The following is a 16,328-nucleotide window of genomic DNA, read 5'->3' on the forward strand; positions in this document are numbered from 1 at the left end:
GACTCCAGCGTATCCAGAACGCCTCGGCGAGACTCATCCTCGACGTCCCCAGACGAAGCCACATCTCCAGACACCTGAGAGACCTGCACTGGCTCCCGATCAACAAAAGAATCACCTTCCGGCTCCTCACCCACGCACACAAAGCCCTACACAACCAAGGCCCGACCTACCTCAACAGCCGCCTCAACTTCTACGCCATCTCCGCTCGACCAATCATGCCCTCGCCGCCGTCCTCCGCATCCGCGGAGCGACAACAGGAGGAATGTCCTTCTCCCACCTGGCCGCCAAGACTTGGAACTCCCTCCCGACCGACCTACGCCTGACCCAAGACCACCTCTCCTTCAGGAAGAAGCTCAAGACCTGGCTGTTCGAGCAGTAGCGGACCCCCCCCCCCCCCATAGCGCCTTGAGACCCTCCGGGTGAGTAGTGCGCGGTATAGATGCCTATGATTGATTGATTGATAGCTCACTGGTCTATATTGTGGGAGAAATCGAGTTTAAATTAGAAAAATTTAATTTTAAAATACTTTTCTACATTTTGATTAATTACAAAAATGTGCATAAACAATAAGTATATTGTTGAAAAAGCACTAATAAAATTGTTGTAATATTAATATTATAACACCTTTGTTAAATAATTATTAGCATTTAGAAAAATATATATGCATTACTTTTGATATGTTTTAATATTCATTAAATATTGAATACATTAATGTAGTTGGTATTTTTTTAAATGTAATCTTTATTTATATTATTTTTAAATGTAAAAATATATTTTAAATAATTATTCAAAACATTTCATTTATTTTACTAATTTTCAAATTAGAATAAATATGCCAAATTATTTCACATTAATATTTTACATTCAAATAATCATTAATATTATATTAAGTGTCATAAACTTTAGTAAATGTTTCCATATTTTACCACAGGGAGATCTCCACCCCAGTGACAGAGACCTCTGCCTACTTGTGAAAAGTAGTAACCCTCATCAAAACTTCTCTAGGGGGATCCACTCGAGCATAGAGGGATGGGAGTCTGCACCTAGGAATAACTCTACACTCTGAAATGGTGAATTAAAAAAATGTGTAAAGTTACATCTTAGTTGCAGAAGTAGATTTACACATGAGTAAATTTACTTTTGTAAATAGAGGGCCCAGAGAGTCCTATTCATGGATTTTCTTCCCTGAAGCAAATCCAGTAGCACATGTGTTCCACTTCTACAAAGAGGATCCTCCAACGGAATATACTCCTTTCGAGGATGTTGAAATTTCATTAACATACCAAGAGCATGCGCTCTGGTTTAAAGGTGCCCTACAACATCAAAATCACATCACCAGGCTCGGTCCACTAGATAGACCAGGGGCAACATGGCCGGTATTAGCCAGTTATACACCACACCCTGCCATTGAAGAAATGTCAGACACGGAACAATTAGTTCAACTAAAACAACTAATCAAAATCCATAGACAATTGGTTCATTATGTCATGCGGACTCTAACAGTCCAACCTCCTATAAGGATCCCACAACAAACCCCTCACCAGGGGAACACAAATAAAATTACACCACAGACTATACAATCAGTCATTGGTAAATAGCCTGCAAAAAGGGAACACAATCCATTCTGGATAGCTAAAAAATTACTCAAATCAAGGTAGTATTTCCCGATACTACCCCTCATGAGAAACACAGGATTTTAACAATCTGTTTACCAATGGGGATTGCGCCACACCTGGAGGACTGATTACTTGGGGTACAGTCTTTGCTGCAATCTACACAAAAACACATGGTGTTCCGTCTATGGCGGTAATACCAGACGATTTTAAACCGGTCTCAGCTATAATATTAGCTGAAATTAAAGGTGAAGCAGCATCCGTGGCGATCCACCAAAAAATAAGAGAAAGTGTTGTAACTGAGCAACCATATGAACTGGCCAGAATAATCGAAAAATCCTATGAAGAACTAGGTAGAGATAGTTTGGGTGGGAAACCAGTTACGCTAACTAACAGAGAGTCCTGAAAAGGTCTTTATTAAAACACTCTCACTACTCCTAAGAAGAAGTGGGAGAATACTAAACAAACTTCTAAAGAGAAGGGTTCTCAGTCCCGAGGAAGGTCTCCTAAAAAGGAGCCCTCTGAAAAGAGGTATAACCTCAGGAACAGGGATAATTTGAAAAAACCTGATAGATATCCTCTCGTACCTTTCAGACTTCCCCACAGAAATCGGAAAGAGGAGGACGGTCAGAACACAAGGAAGAACGCGTGAAGTCCAAAGAAAATCAACACGTTCCAAAAAATAAGAAAACCCAATTCACCAAAAAGAAGGTAGCAGGTCTAAAAATTAGACATGCTGAGGATCTTGAGGACAGAACTCAAGAACGGGGAGTGGGCCCAGACAATGCTGGACAGCGCAGCAGAAGTCACCATAGCTCGCAAGATCTTGAAGGATCATCTGGAGACAGTGGACTTGAATGAGTACATCCAAGTTGAAACTGCCAATACCAGGGTTAGTGTACCCCATAAGTTGTATGAAGTAACGCTCCGGATGGAGGTGGACATAACTAGGAAAAAAAGAGCACTCTTTTGGGAGCGGCTCTCTAAGGGTTATGACATTCTTTTAGCTTAAAAAGGCCATCAAAATTTGTCAGGGAATGCCCACATGGCGAAGACATCATTATGCCATCCTTCTCCCATCATATTCCAATTCACTTAAAATACACCAATGTGAGAAAATGGCCTGTAGCCCAGGCTCCAACATTATATAAAAATCATGTAGGAAGGGATGAGGATTCTCCTCACCATAAATTCCAGTTAAAACTCAACCAACTGCTCAGAGGCAGTATCCAGTTAAGCAAGAAGCTAAACAACAGGTCAGGGAGATATTAGATCAACTTGAATACCAAGGGGTGATTGAAACATGCACCTCGTCAATGAACAATCCTTTGTTTCCTGTCTCCGAACCAGACAATACATATCGTCTAGTTTTCGATTACAGACATGTAAACTCTTGTTGCAAAACATTTGCAGTACAAAATGCACACAGTGCAGCACTAATAAATAAGATTGTGCGTAAAAAATATAAAACCACATTAGATATTTCTAACGGTTTCTTCTGTCAAAATATTGCACCTGAAAGCAGGTATTTGACCGCTTTCTCAATTATGGGGACACAGCGTCACTTCTGTCATCTCCCCCAGGGATTTAAGAATAGTCCAGGGTTATTTTCAGCCGGAGTAACAGAGTTACTACAAACGTATGATGATGAGGCATTACCTTATGTTGCTGACATCTATCTAACAGACGATGATTTGGACTGGCACTTGTACAGAGTGAATACCATTAAACTTGGCTTCGCCTCTGAAGGGTATAAATTCAATTTTAGGAAATCGAGAATTGCCCACCTCAACGTCCTTTTTCTAGGATACGAGTTATCAAGTGAAGGCAAAAGCCTGGCAGTCAACTTTTTAGAGAAGTGTGCTCTGCTCCAACCTCCAAAAACGCTGAAAAACTTACAGTCAATTCTAGGTTTCCTGAATTTCGGAAGAACATACTTTCTAAATTACACAGAAAGGGTTAAACCTCTCTACGAATTAATCAAACCTGATTTCAAAACTACTAATTGGACTCAAAAACACACAGAAATGTTGCATTCAGTGCAAACAGACCTGTTAGCAACAACACATTTACAGACACGCGTAAACGTACGCAATCTTGTAACCCGAATCATTCCTGGAAGATGTGGATTCACGTACTTAACCTTTAATGAAGGAGATAAAGTACCAATAGCTTATAAATCACACTTGTACACACAAGCTGCAATGAAATTCCCTTCAACAGAAAAAGTCTGACAGCGGTTTAAACTGCAGTAGCAAAAGAGAGAGCCCTCGCACAGGGTAAGCGCATAATGGTTGTTACTCATGTACCTGCCTTAGAGGCAGTGACAAAGGCAAGCATTCCAAATGCAAAGGCTTTACATCCGAGATGGATACAATGGGTTAATTCTCTTGCTGCAACAGACGTTGAAAACGTTTTTGACCCTTACTTGAAAACACAAGAATTTCTACAATACAAACAAGTATGTCCTCTGCCCACTGAGATTCTGCCTCTAGAACAATACGAATGTATAATTTATACAGACGGATCAGCACAGCCCGCAATTGGGGCTAAATAAGCTTATAGTGCTGCGTGTGCGATTGTTAAAGTCGCTGGCGCGATGGTAAATTCAGAACTATGGTCACAAAAACCAAATCTCTCAGAGACTGTACAGCTCAGAGAGCTGAACTACAGGCATTCAAGATGGCCCTTGAAAATACTGATCGCGAATTCCCCACATTCATAGTGTGCGATTCGTATTACTTCGTCCAATCTTACAATGAATACTTGCAGAACTGGATTCAAAACGGTTTCAAAGTAGTAAAAGGTGGCACAATCAACCCTAAGGTGCTTTGGGAACAAGTAGTTCAATTACAGAATGAACTACAAAAGACTCACGTGATTCAAACACTGAGTCATCCACGTGATGGCCTTCACGTTGAAGGGAATTCATTGGCTGATGAAGCCGCGAAGGCAGCTGTTCAAACGGCTTCCGTAGCTGCAATCACTCGTGCAAAAACGAAAATAGACGGCAAAATAATGCTATCTGTCAATACCACAAGCAAAGGCAGTGGTGCAGCGTTACCTCTAAAATATCCACTCGAATATTCATACATAATTGACGCCAACTCCGTTCCTTTTGCTCGAATCCATGGAGTGGGGGATAGAGTAATTCCAAACAGGAGACGTAGAGTAGCTTTGATACATGAAGCACATTTGGGAGAGGGTCTGATACATCAAGGGATCTCTAAATCTATACTAGAATTAAAAGAGACATACTGGTGGCCAGGGATGAATGCCCACATTCATGAATTTGCAATTAATTGCCATGACTGCAAGAGAGATCGCAGCAGAGAACGCCACCAGATACCTCCCTACGGTGTAGCCAGCCCAGTGCAGACACCATTGTTAGACAGCATTAGGCTATCTACACGCAGACGTCACTATAGACGAATGCAGTCCCACAACTATTAGGACAAGATTAATTTGGATGTGGCCTCAGCGCTCGGCTGATGCTCGATCTGTGATAAAAGATTTGCGAGTCTTTATATGCACATACTCAGCCGGCACGCTACATTCTGACCTGGGTCCTGCGTTTAGCTCTCGAGCTTACAAGGAGGCCATGGCCAATCTGGGTGTTGCATTGCGGCATTCTAGTCCATTCCATCCTGAGGGAAATTCTGTAGTGGAGAGAAAAAACCGGGACATAAAGCAATCTATAACTGCTAGGGTATTACGCTCGGGCTATGGGTGGGTCAAACATCTAATAAGTGTCCAACGTAGTCTAAATAATCTGCCAAGAAGTTCCCTGGGTGGAATAACTCTATATGAAATCCTTTTTGGTACTAGATCGTCACACTTCAGTGGTAGAACAAAAACCATCTGATATTAAAGACCGTTTGACTGTTTTGCAGGACTTAAATGAAACAAGGAGAAGTCAAAGCAACACATTGCAGAAGCCAATGACCACTGAAGGGGAACCACCTGTCCCAGCAAGGCCTGCCTGGATTCCAAAGATTGGGGATCTAGACAGAGAAGAGATCGCGGACAAGAAGGAATTTGGGCCTTCTTAGAGACAACCAGTACCTGTGCTAGCAATCCACGGATCAAGAACAGTGACTGTCACCCCTTGCTGGAAGAAAGGAGAACAGGTTTATATCCATTGACCTGGTAAAACCACATCATGTGGCCAATCATAAGTAGTAGGCCAAGTGGACTCCAAAGATGTAGCAGACAACCAAGTCTGGCTACTATCCAAGAGGTTCAAACTGAGAGACTCATCACCTTTGAGGAATCTGCAGTGTGAAAAGGACTATGCAGCAAAGCCATGGAACTTGTACCTCTTGAGACCCACATAACAGTTCGTCAAGAAACGCCTGTCTACAATGAAATAGCATCTGACTATACTAATATGACAAGTGATGAGGTAGCTCCAGCGATTTCAAATAATACTGATGCAATCCCTACAATTGACAGAACTGCCTCTGGTTATTTCATTAACTTTGATACGTTTTCAGAGGATCCTAGTGAACCTGAAACGACACCAGCAAATAAAACTTTCAAAATCAAGTAACAGAACTTTTTCATCAACTGGAAAAAACTTATCTGGCTTCACCATGGGTTGAACTTTGGATTGTGCTAGGCGTGCTCTTTTTCCTACTTTGGCTAATTCTTGTATTAACTTTGGGAATGCTAATAAATGGAAGATATAGTAAAATGGACACAGCAAGTAAGAACATCAACTTACTCCTCAAGCCACACAAATCATCCCATCGTGAACAAAGAGACCTGTCATCAATGAACATCACAGCTGTTCCTATACCTGGTGGTATAGCTTGGGACAGAACTGATTATGACATCTTTGTCCTGCAGAGCTGTTGAAGATTCCACACCAATTCAAGGTTTCCTTGAGTGACTTTGTTTCACCCCGCACATTTTCTGATGATTGGGACTTTGAGGCTGTTAATAATATGATGTCAAATTGGAGATGTCTGCAAAATGTACAAAACATGAATACTTAGAAGGTTCATCAGATTATGAACAAATATACTGTTATAATCACTATGGTCATCATTACTTGCATAGATCTGCAAGCCCTAGAAATGTTTATACTTATAATCAATGGGAACATTGTCCAACGCCACCAAAGGGTAGCTCAAAAACATTCTATGAAAAATGTCCATACTTTTCAGGTTTTAATGTTTCAAATCCAGAAACATTTTATTTTAAAAATGTTAATAAGACAGGAATGAAAAGTATGTTGACTAATACTAAGCAAATTTATTCTGTGGCCTTTTATGCTCAGCTGTCCACATAAGGTTTTGACTTTTGGAAAGGCAACATTGAGACAAAAACTGTCTGGGTTTCAAAAGACTGGCATTATCCCTGAACAAATAAAGTTTTTGAACAACAGTGTCCAACAGACATCCTGTCTTGGCCTAGCCAAGATAAAAGATTTAAACAAACCGTCCATACCTACACCCACACAGGATAGTAAGAACACTGCAGAGGGGGTGCTCGACGTAAAAACAATTTTACATGAAAACAGAACTAATCCTGATTGGAAAAAATGGTTAATCTGGCCTACAGACACGAACAACTGTCAAGATAGAATCCTGAATAAAACACAAGGGTTCACATTCACTAGGCCAGATCCAAGATATGTCCAGAGACAGCATCCAGGGGGTTATATGATTAAACAACTACTGCCTAAACAACGACTTCCTTAACCACGAAGGCTAAACCACGAGCAATGGCAAACCACTACATTATTAACAACAACTTCCTTAACCACGATTAATTTTCAAATGTAATGGCTTTCCAGAATCAAACATTCAGAAAGCTTCAGTAAACATTTATTTTATTGGAATGTTTTAATTTTGTTGTTCTTTCTAATAATATAGTTGCATTTCTCCTGTAAAACAATAATTTTTTTGCAACATTACACAAATTCACTCTTCAGAATTTATATGGTGTCATCGAACAAATGTTTCCTTCCTTCGTGCATAATAATTCCTGCATGGTTGCTCGCCTCATTCTATCTTGTTAGTAACAGATTCCTGAAGGTCACCTTCATGTTCTTGTTTAATTTTCAAAAGTATTGTCAGAACATCCGGATGTTTATACTGATAATCGGTGTTAATGACATCTTCAATTTTAAGGATGACAAACAAGTCACTCAAAAGGGATAGGTTCCCTTATCAACTGAGCCCATCAAGGAAGATATGCGTTAACTGCTTAACAAAAGTGGCATATTTGTTCTACTCACTGAAACATCTTTAGTTGTCTCCGTTATCTCTTGTTCCTAGTGAGAACACTGTAAACAGAGCTGACAAATTTTGAAAGGCTTGTCATTTTAATTACAATGGTGCCATCTATTGGTCAGTCCCTGGCTCTTTTTTTCGTGCTTTTGGAAAGTCGTTGTTCGAGTAAGTCGTAGTTAAGGATATCGTGGTTAAGGTTGTTGTCGTTGTTTAGGATTCGTTGTTCAGGTCAGTCATTTCTTAAACTTCGTTATTAAGGCTGTTTCCCAATCCAGGGATAGTAACAACATATAGTGTAGGAAAACTGTGCCTTGAGTGGCTACAAAAATCCACACATAGGTAAAACAACACTTATCTTTACTTAAAGATGACGTTGATTCAAGGGACTTCTTACAAGGACCTGCAAAACCGCGTCATAAACGTTTATATATATGCTGGTATATATGCCATTTATAATCAAGCTTGGAAAGTGACACAAGCAGAGACTGCAGAACGAATACGAGAAATTGATCGTATTAATTTAGAGAAATCTCTCTCTGTAGCTGACTCTGTCATCCAGAATTTATTCTTTGGACAGCATAGTATCATCTGCCATAGACATAATGGAACAGGACTTGCTCATGCCACAGCATGGATAGTCACAATTACGTTCTATAATGCTTTTAGGCTGGACGTTACAAAATCTTCGTTCTGGATATGTTCCATGGCGTCTAATCAACACCACGTCATTGTTTTCTGTATTTAACCTTACAGATAAACAAATCACTTTGGCACAAAGAGGTTTAGACTATACGGTGCTGAGTATTGAAAAACTGGAAAGATTACCACTAACTGTTTCGGAAAAACCGGCAACAGAATGGCTAATACATGGAACAATCACTCTGTCTGTCACAATTTTCCATTTTCAATATTTATTTGAAACATACACCAGCTGGCATATATGAAAGGCTGGGTAAAGAATACATCAAGTCAACCTGGGATTTACCATATACTCACAGATGTTGGAGTGGGGGAAAAGAAGTATTTCTTAGTGGTACAAACTGCAAAAGCGCACTAAGTGGTACACTTTTATGTCAGGGTATTAACTTACACGGAGCCTGCGATGGTTCTTCGACCAACTTATCCTGCCACCTGCAAGGTTCACCAGCTGCAGTGATAGATCCAATTTTTAGGCAGCTTTCTAACGGAAGCTATATTATGTTGAATGATCACAGCTGCTGTGGCATGTTGCCAGATATAGCCTATCTCGTAACTGTGTCAGCCAGGGTCACTTGTATGCAAGTATTGTTTCCAAAAACTAAGACTGAGGGGGAGTCGCCATTATGGCCTTCACTGAACATCTCTTCTATATACGAATTGATACTTTAAGCCAAATGAATGGCATTCTTTTACAAAAACCTGTGCCACTGACCTCGTCCAAAGAGACGTATGAACTACAAGTTGCAAGGTCTTCTGCAGAGATACATGCCCTTTTATCAACAAACTGCCCTGTACATTTCGCAGAAATGTTAGGTCGTATCTTAAACATGTCTGATAGCAGTGCTATTGTACATTTATTTAAGACAGTTTTTCCGCGAGTGTTAGCACCCTTTGAAGCAATCCTCTGCATATTTCCAAACTTCGTGCACTCTATGTTCGGCTGCCTGCCTCTCATTTTGGGACTCGTAGCAGGAATACTATTCTTGTTCCTTCTGCTCCGATATGGCAAGTCTGGTCACCAGCGACAGCCAGATTACCATAGAGAACACTCTCCTGGCAATGAAGTGTTGTGAGCGCATGATACAGATTCTGTGCCTGGCTCGTTTAAGAGGTCTGAATACCACATTGTTCCCATCATTCCGACCGATCTGGCAAGATTGCATCTTATCTGTTCCATGATGCCTGCTATGTGTAGAAGAATGCGTGCTAGACATCTGTCTGACACTCCCATCAACACTGCCAACGAATGTTGATACTTTGCTTGGTTCGGTAACGGTTAATGCATTGTGTTGTCCCCAGCGGCTACCAATCCTGATGACGGCATTCATTGAGGTCTCACAGACGCAAACTGCTGACGGTGAGATACGTCGATCGACAGGCACACAGGTACCATCTCCATCTCCTTCGAACATTGCTAATGCGGCTGACGCTGACGGTGATGCTTCACATTTTTGTGCAATCGGTCTACTTAACGAAATGGTCCAACTTTCACCTACTGTGGTAGACAAATTCTTTACCAGCTTAGAAGATTTGATGTTTTCTCCAAACAATGAGACTCACTTTTGAAATTGGCACACAGCGTTCTATGGACTCTGTATTCAACCTTCATTTTTCAAAACAAAACTTCTAACTTTGGAACTCTATTTTTCTACGATTTGACTTTTTTTGTTTTGGCACAAAGTAATCTGCTTAAAGTAGAACTATTCATAGAGAACAAGAATTCTGTGAAAACTTCCAAGAGACAATATTTGATCTTGTCCACAACCAAAACAATTTATTTATTCTGCCATGGAATGGTCTCGACTTTTTCTTCTGTATTTAAGAGCCATTTCATAATGTATTTTCATGATTCATTCGGATAGCATTTCCAAATGTCATACTATATGCTTCGATGAAAACGTTGCATTTAAAATGCGTACAGCACAAATGCTCATTTTTCGTGTACAACCATTTCGAATGCATTTGATGTATTTTGGGTGGGGTTATTAACACATCATGCTTTAGACATGTTTTAAAAGCATAGAAATTTAGTAATGTCAAACCTAATAAAGTGGAGTGGGTGTTTTATGGCGTTTTAGGACCCTAGTGAAATTTTCCAGATTCATGCCCTTATATAGGTACAATTCACATTGCCCTAATATAGGCATAGAAATCATACCCATATTTAGACATAGCCCACGCAGTCCAAATACAGGCATGGCACTTCCACTTGTTCCAACAAGCCACAACGATTTCTTGGAAAACTCGGCTTCAGCAGTCAGGGACATCCCCTTGCTTGAATATTGATTTGTCCTAGAAATCATTAGGTTTTCAAGGCACTACCATTCCCTTCGGGTTCTTTGATGACATTATTATGTCCGACTTTACATCAAACTAGGCACCTTCAAGGAATAAATATGCCTTCACTTGCTCTAGCAAACACACGGTGGTTTGGAGCAGTTCGACTATCTACTTGCCCGACGCAGCTCGCTACAGCAAGTGCTGAAGGAAGCCGACCCTCCAGCTGACGCACTGATTGAGAAACTGTCCTTTCTCTCGCTAGGAATCCAGCTCCAGTGTTTCCAAGCACCCCTTGCGGGGTGTTGGGAAATCGAGTCCGAGCCAGAGATACCAGACCTTCTTCATTCTAAAACCAAGGTACGGAGCTGATTAGACCCTAAGAGAAATCTTGGATAGATTCTTGGCAAAGAAACTAAACCTATGCTACACCACACTTACCTCTTCCCGCGTACTTGACTTAGGTTAAGTACATTGGAGTAGGCGTATTTTAGAAGCACCAGTTGAGTACTTTTAGCCATTGTTATTTATATATTTATTTTTATGGCTTAGAAACCTTACAATGCTTTTACAGTATTATTTCATAATACTATTCTTGTTGTATGCATTATACTTTGCAATCTGCATTACGATTGTAGCAGTTCATTTCTTTTGTATGAGAAAGAAGACTGTTCAATAAATCCTTTTATTAAAAACGCCCGTCTCTCTATTTCTCTACAACTCTGTAGAAACGAAGCATGCATGATTGACTGAATAAAATATCTATCTATTGTTTCCATGACTCTGAAGATACGTTTATTCTTGGGGAAACAAAGGTGTCATGTTTATGCGGTTTCAGAAACGAATCCCTTCTTGTGAATTCGAGAAAGTTTCTAGTGACCTCTGAGCTAGCTGGCACTCACTATTAAGTTTAATATATTTGATAGAGACCTAGTCGACCTAAGTCCTACGTCAAATCTATAGGATATATTATTCCAATGCGCAGAGCCTATTGGGAATATAGGAACTACACTACAGTTCGTTAACATCTCGTTGGAGTGCATCTTTTGTAAGTGCATGCAAAGGCATTTGAGTCACCACCATAATGAAGTCCAGAGCTATCAATTGTTTGCACTACGTTAATCTATGTCCCGTTGTTAGTACAAATAAATATGTTGGTGAGAAACTCCCTGGATCACCTTCAGCTCCTACTGATCTGTCACTGACTTGCTTCGATTTGAAAACAATTGGTAGATTTCACCACCCCGCCATATGTGATTGGGTACATCAAGTGAAAATGTGGTATTGTCATGTCATCACCTCTTGTCGAGCTGAGGTGAGAAAACAGCTGCCAGCTGAGAAACCAACACAGCTTGCCATGAAATAACTGCAATGTCTAATGGGGTCGAACACAAGTTTCTGTTTATGCAGGAATTACATACTATATTTTCCCTGAAAATGAAGAATATAAAGAATATATCTACCTCTTGCAGAACTTTTAGTAGCCTCTTCATCAGTGTATCAACATGCTAAGTGCCAAAACTGGATAATGTTTGTTTTTTACGGAAATGCCATAAGTGGTTGTAATGTAAATGGTAAGAATAACAATCTATTCCCTCTGAATGCTCCCATCAGAACAATGATTCCTCTATTTGTGGGTATGTTTATCAACATGCCAGCATCAAGTGGCCCCAGCTCACAGATACCAGTCTGTTTCCATCTCAGAATTATGTTCTAGTCAATGTTATGCAGACAGCTTTCAAGGGTGTGAGCCTGAGGAAAGTAAGACTCATTCCACTAGCAATGATGAAGTCCTGCTAGGATTAGTACAGATTAACCAGTCAGAAGCAAATAAGCACAAAGGGTAAAAAGAAACCTTCTTGCAATCTTGTAACTCTTGATTGAAGATGAAGATTAACACTGAAGAACAAGTTACATACCTCCGGTAACGCATTATCTGGTAGAGACAATATCAATCCACAGATTTCTTTCACCATGGGGAAACATTCCTCAAAAAAGAATTCGACAAATAGTTTAAAATCATTCTGTCAAAAAGCAACAGAGGGGCAGCTCTTTCTCCAGGTCAGAGCTACTTGGTACCGAAAGAAAAAAACGCACTTGAGAATGTTGATGTGGCACATACATATGGGACACGGACATCACCTCCGATGTAGAGAACGCTGATTATGCTGTGCGGAGCCTATCAACCCCACTTACCACATGCAGGGGTACTGCTCATGCAACAATTTTCCAGACCTAGTCTGATGGCTGGGAAATTCAAAGGTAGGGAATGTGAGGCTAGATGTCTCTATGAAATGTTAATAGCAAGGCTTCAAATTTCTCCTGACATGATGGTAGAGGAAAGAGCCAAGCCAGAATATTTCCAAAGAATTTCCACTTCCTAGAAGCAAAATTCAAGCATACAATTATTAGGAAGAGGGCGTGAAAAGTAAGGGAATAATTACATTTAGACAAAGCCATCAGTTGGTAAAGTCTCATTATGTTTGATTTAAATAAGAAGTAATAACATAGGAAAAGACTTCCTCATCATGGATTGGAACCCTCGAATAGCATTACAAGGACAGACCACCATCTTGGAATGCCAGTTTATGAGGTTTGTCTACACTCCTCTACTGAACCTCCTGGTGTCAATTTGACACACAAAAAAGAAGCCCAAGTCTGACAACCTTTTCCAGCACTGAATTCGGTAGTCTTGCAGATGCTCTTCATGCCTTATGTTTCATGTGACTTGCGGAAAACTCCTCCAGGTGACCGCGATTGTGGTCTAGGTGGTGGGAGTGGTTAACCAAGCATTGAGAGCGGGATCAAGCAACATGCAGGCTGACAGTGGGATGAATGTTCGATCTTCTCCTGAACTCCTATTTTCTTTGGTAAACTCTTGCCACTGTTGTAATAGCCCATCAGACTGGCAGAAGAGAGGTCAGTTGATAAGGATGCACCTTGCCTGCACAATTATCCCCACCCAGAGGATTACCCACTGCCCTGGCAAAACAGAATGAAATTCAAACAAACCGTGTAGGCAGGGTCATCTGCACCATAATGAAATAGTGTAAATGAGCATAGGAACAAACCAATCAGACTTAGGAAGGACAGGAGCTAGAATCATTCCAGCCAATCCAGAAAATCTCATTCCATGGAGAACAGTCTCTGAAATTAAAGAGACACCTCCTTGTACTGTCTCCAGATATAGAGTTCAGACTGAAATATTAAGGACTGTGTTTAGGAAGAGGAAAGAGATGTTAATAGAGCTTGAGTTGTTCAGGTGGACGTGAGCCCCTGTGTCTGCATTTCTCCAGTACATCTAATGATTGGTAATTTATATGTAGCACTTGAAAAGATTGGATACAGAAGGTTGGCTGATTCTTAGATTATGTAACAATAATATAGATCAAAGTGAGTTGCCAGCATTTCAATATTTTGTAGTGCTCTTAAAATATTACTTGTAAAATAGAAATGAGAAGCACTACCTAAGATAAAAATGTATATACTCACAGTAACTACAAGAAATAGGGGTTCGCAGTGGTCTCTAAATCTCTTCAGTGATTCAATGTTGTCAGCTGGAGCCTATCACAAATTAATCTATGATTAATGGCTTTTTAATAAATAAACTACAGTCAATAGTGTTCTGCTTTATAGCAGCATGCCTGATTATTATACCTTTAAAAAGTTGTTACATTTCTGAATAATCATTTGCATCTAATGCATAACATGCACAATTCTAAATAACCACAGCTGTAATTTAGAATATAAAATCTTTAAACAATACATGACACTTATAACATTCCAAAGAGAGTTCTATATTGCCCACCCTGTTTGAAGGATAAGGAAAAGTTACTTACTTGTAATCTTTCTATGTTTCATGAAAATAATTGTAAGAGGCATACAGACTAATTAGTCCTACTTGTATGGAACCCCACAGCAGTATTCTAAAGATACCATCTCCATCTATGGAATACTATATTGTCATCATGTGCATTTTTGCAGACAACATTACCTGAATTTCTTTTACATTTTCTTTTAAACATGGCAAAAATGTAATTAGACAAAAAAGATAACAATACATCAGTTTCCTAAATACAATACAGAGATTAAAATTATGGACTAGGTAAGGAATAGCTTTTATTAATTGGACTGCAATTTAAAATAGGCATTCCCTCGGATTTGCTGTCATTCCTTTCCTGCACCGGGAGTCCATCTCACCATATTTCATGGGAAAGCAGGGCCCTAAACATTCTCAAATAGAATGCCATTCGACTGCTGTGGGGTTAGGTGCTTTGTTATGACTTCTGTGAATGAAGAACTTGGGGTATATTCTGTAAGTATGTATCCTTTCCTTCTACATCATAGGATTTGTATTGATAGTTAAAAATACGTAATAGTACACTCACACCCAATAGAGGTCGCAGTCAGGAAATAGCAGATCGATTACTGATAGAATTTGGAAAGGCAGAGAGATGGTATGTCTATCCAAATCGATTGCACAAAGTATTGGATATCTGCTCTGGAGTTTAATTCTAGACAGTAGAGTCTAGAGATGGTATAAATAAACCTAAATGTTTCTGACATTGGGACATTTCTCATTGAGGACATGGTGGCTGATGTTTTCCTTGAGAAATAATCTCTTGTGTAAGTTTACCTGATTACACTTTTGAGTATATTTACACTTTTGACTACGTTTTCTACTTTTCGGTATTCACAAACTCTGAGTGTAAGTTACAAAAACAACAAAAAAGTAGCAAATGCAGAATTGCAGTTGGTTACCCACTTGCAACATCCTCCCACAGAAAATAATGGAGTTAGGAACTTAAGATAAAACCCCATTGGAAATATTGTTAAATACAATTATATTTAAAATTGTTACAAACATTAATATATACATTGATGATAAAAAATACACATAGCACATATGTTTTATTTAATTATAACATATTTTAATAGCCTATTATGAATTTTAAAAAAGAATGCAACAATAAATGTTATTTAAAATATATACATTTTAATTAATCCTATACACCACTAAATTATTATTAATGCACATTAAAATTATATTTTCCTCTTTAGGCGGGAATTTATTTCGTAATTTAAACTTCAGAAAACAATTATTCAATATATTTCTAATCTTTAAAGTTTTAATCCAACATGAATGTAATAATGCTGTAGCATTTTTTGTTTTATTTTATTCTGCATTTAAAGTAAATATAAAATGAGTTTACATTAATACTTAGCATAAAAATATTTGCAATCTTTTTGCATTAAATACATTTTAACATTTTTCCACTCAATTGCCCTGGGGAGACTATGCCATTGGGGCTGTGATATCTGTATGGTTAAGAATAGGAAAAATAAAAAATTCAATTTAACTTGGAAATAAATATAAAAAATATTTTATGTTAAATAATATTATAAATTCATTTTTTTACACATAACAAATTTCTCTTCCAAGAGCAACTATACAAACAGATGGTGGACACCTGCTTTACTCCTAGCTATGCCAACC

General features: G+C 39.2%; 1 protein-coding gene across 3 annotated transcripts in view; it reads right to left on the bottom strand.

The window, feature by feature from the left end:
* LOC144827613 (thioredoxin domain-containing protein 3-like) overlaps positions 1-16,328 on the bottom strand; it is a 311,179-nt gene that overhangs the window by 107,651 nt on the left and 187,200 nt on the right. For all 3 annotated transcript variants that reach the window (XM_078685858.1, XM_078685857.1, XM_078685856.1), the window contains exon 5: positions 14,324-14,395. In XM_078685858.1, coding sequence (XP_078541984.1) covers positions 14,324-14,395 — 72 coding nt within the window. The remainder of the gene's footprint in view (positions 1-14,323; positions 14,396-16,328) is intronic.

This window comes from Lissotriton helveticus, chromosome 4_1, assembly GCF_964261635.1.
Source record: "Lissotriton helveticus chromosome 4_1, aLisHel1.1, whole genome shotgun sequence".
NCBI classification, from domain to species: domain Eukaryota; kingdom Metazoa; phylum Chordata; class Amphibia; order Caudata; family Salamandridae; genus Lissotriton; species Lissotriton helveticus.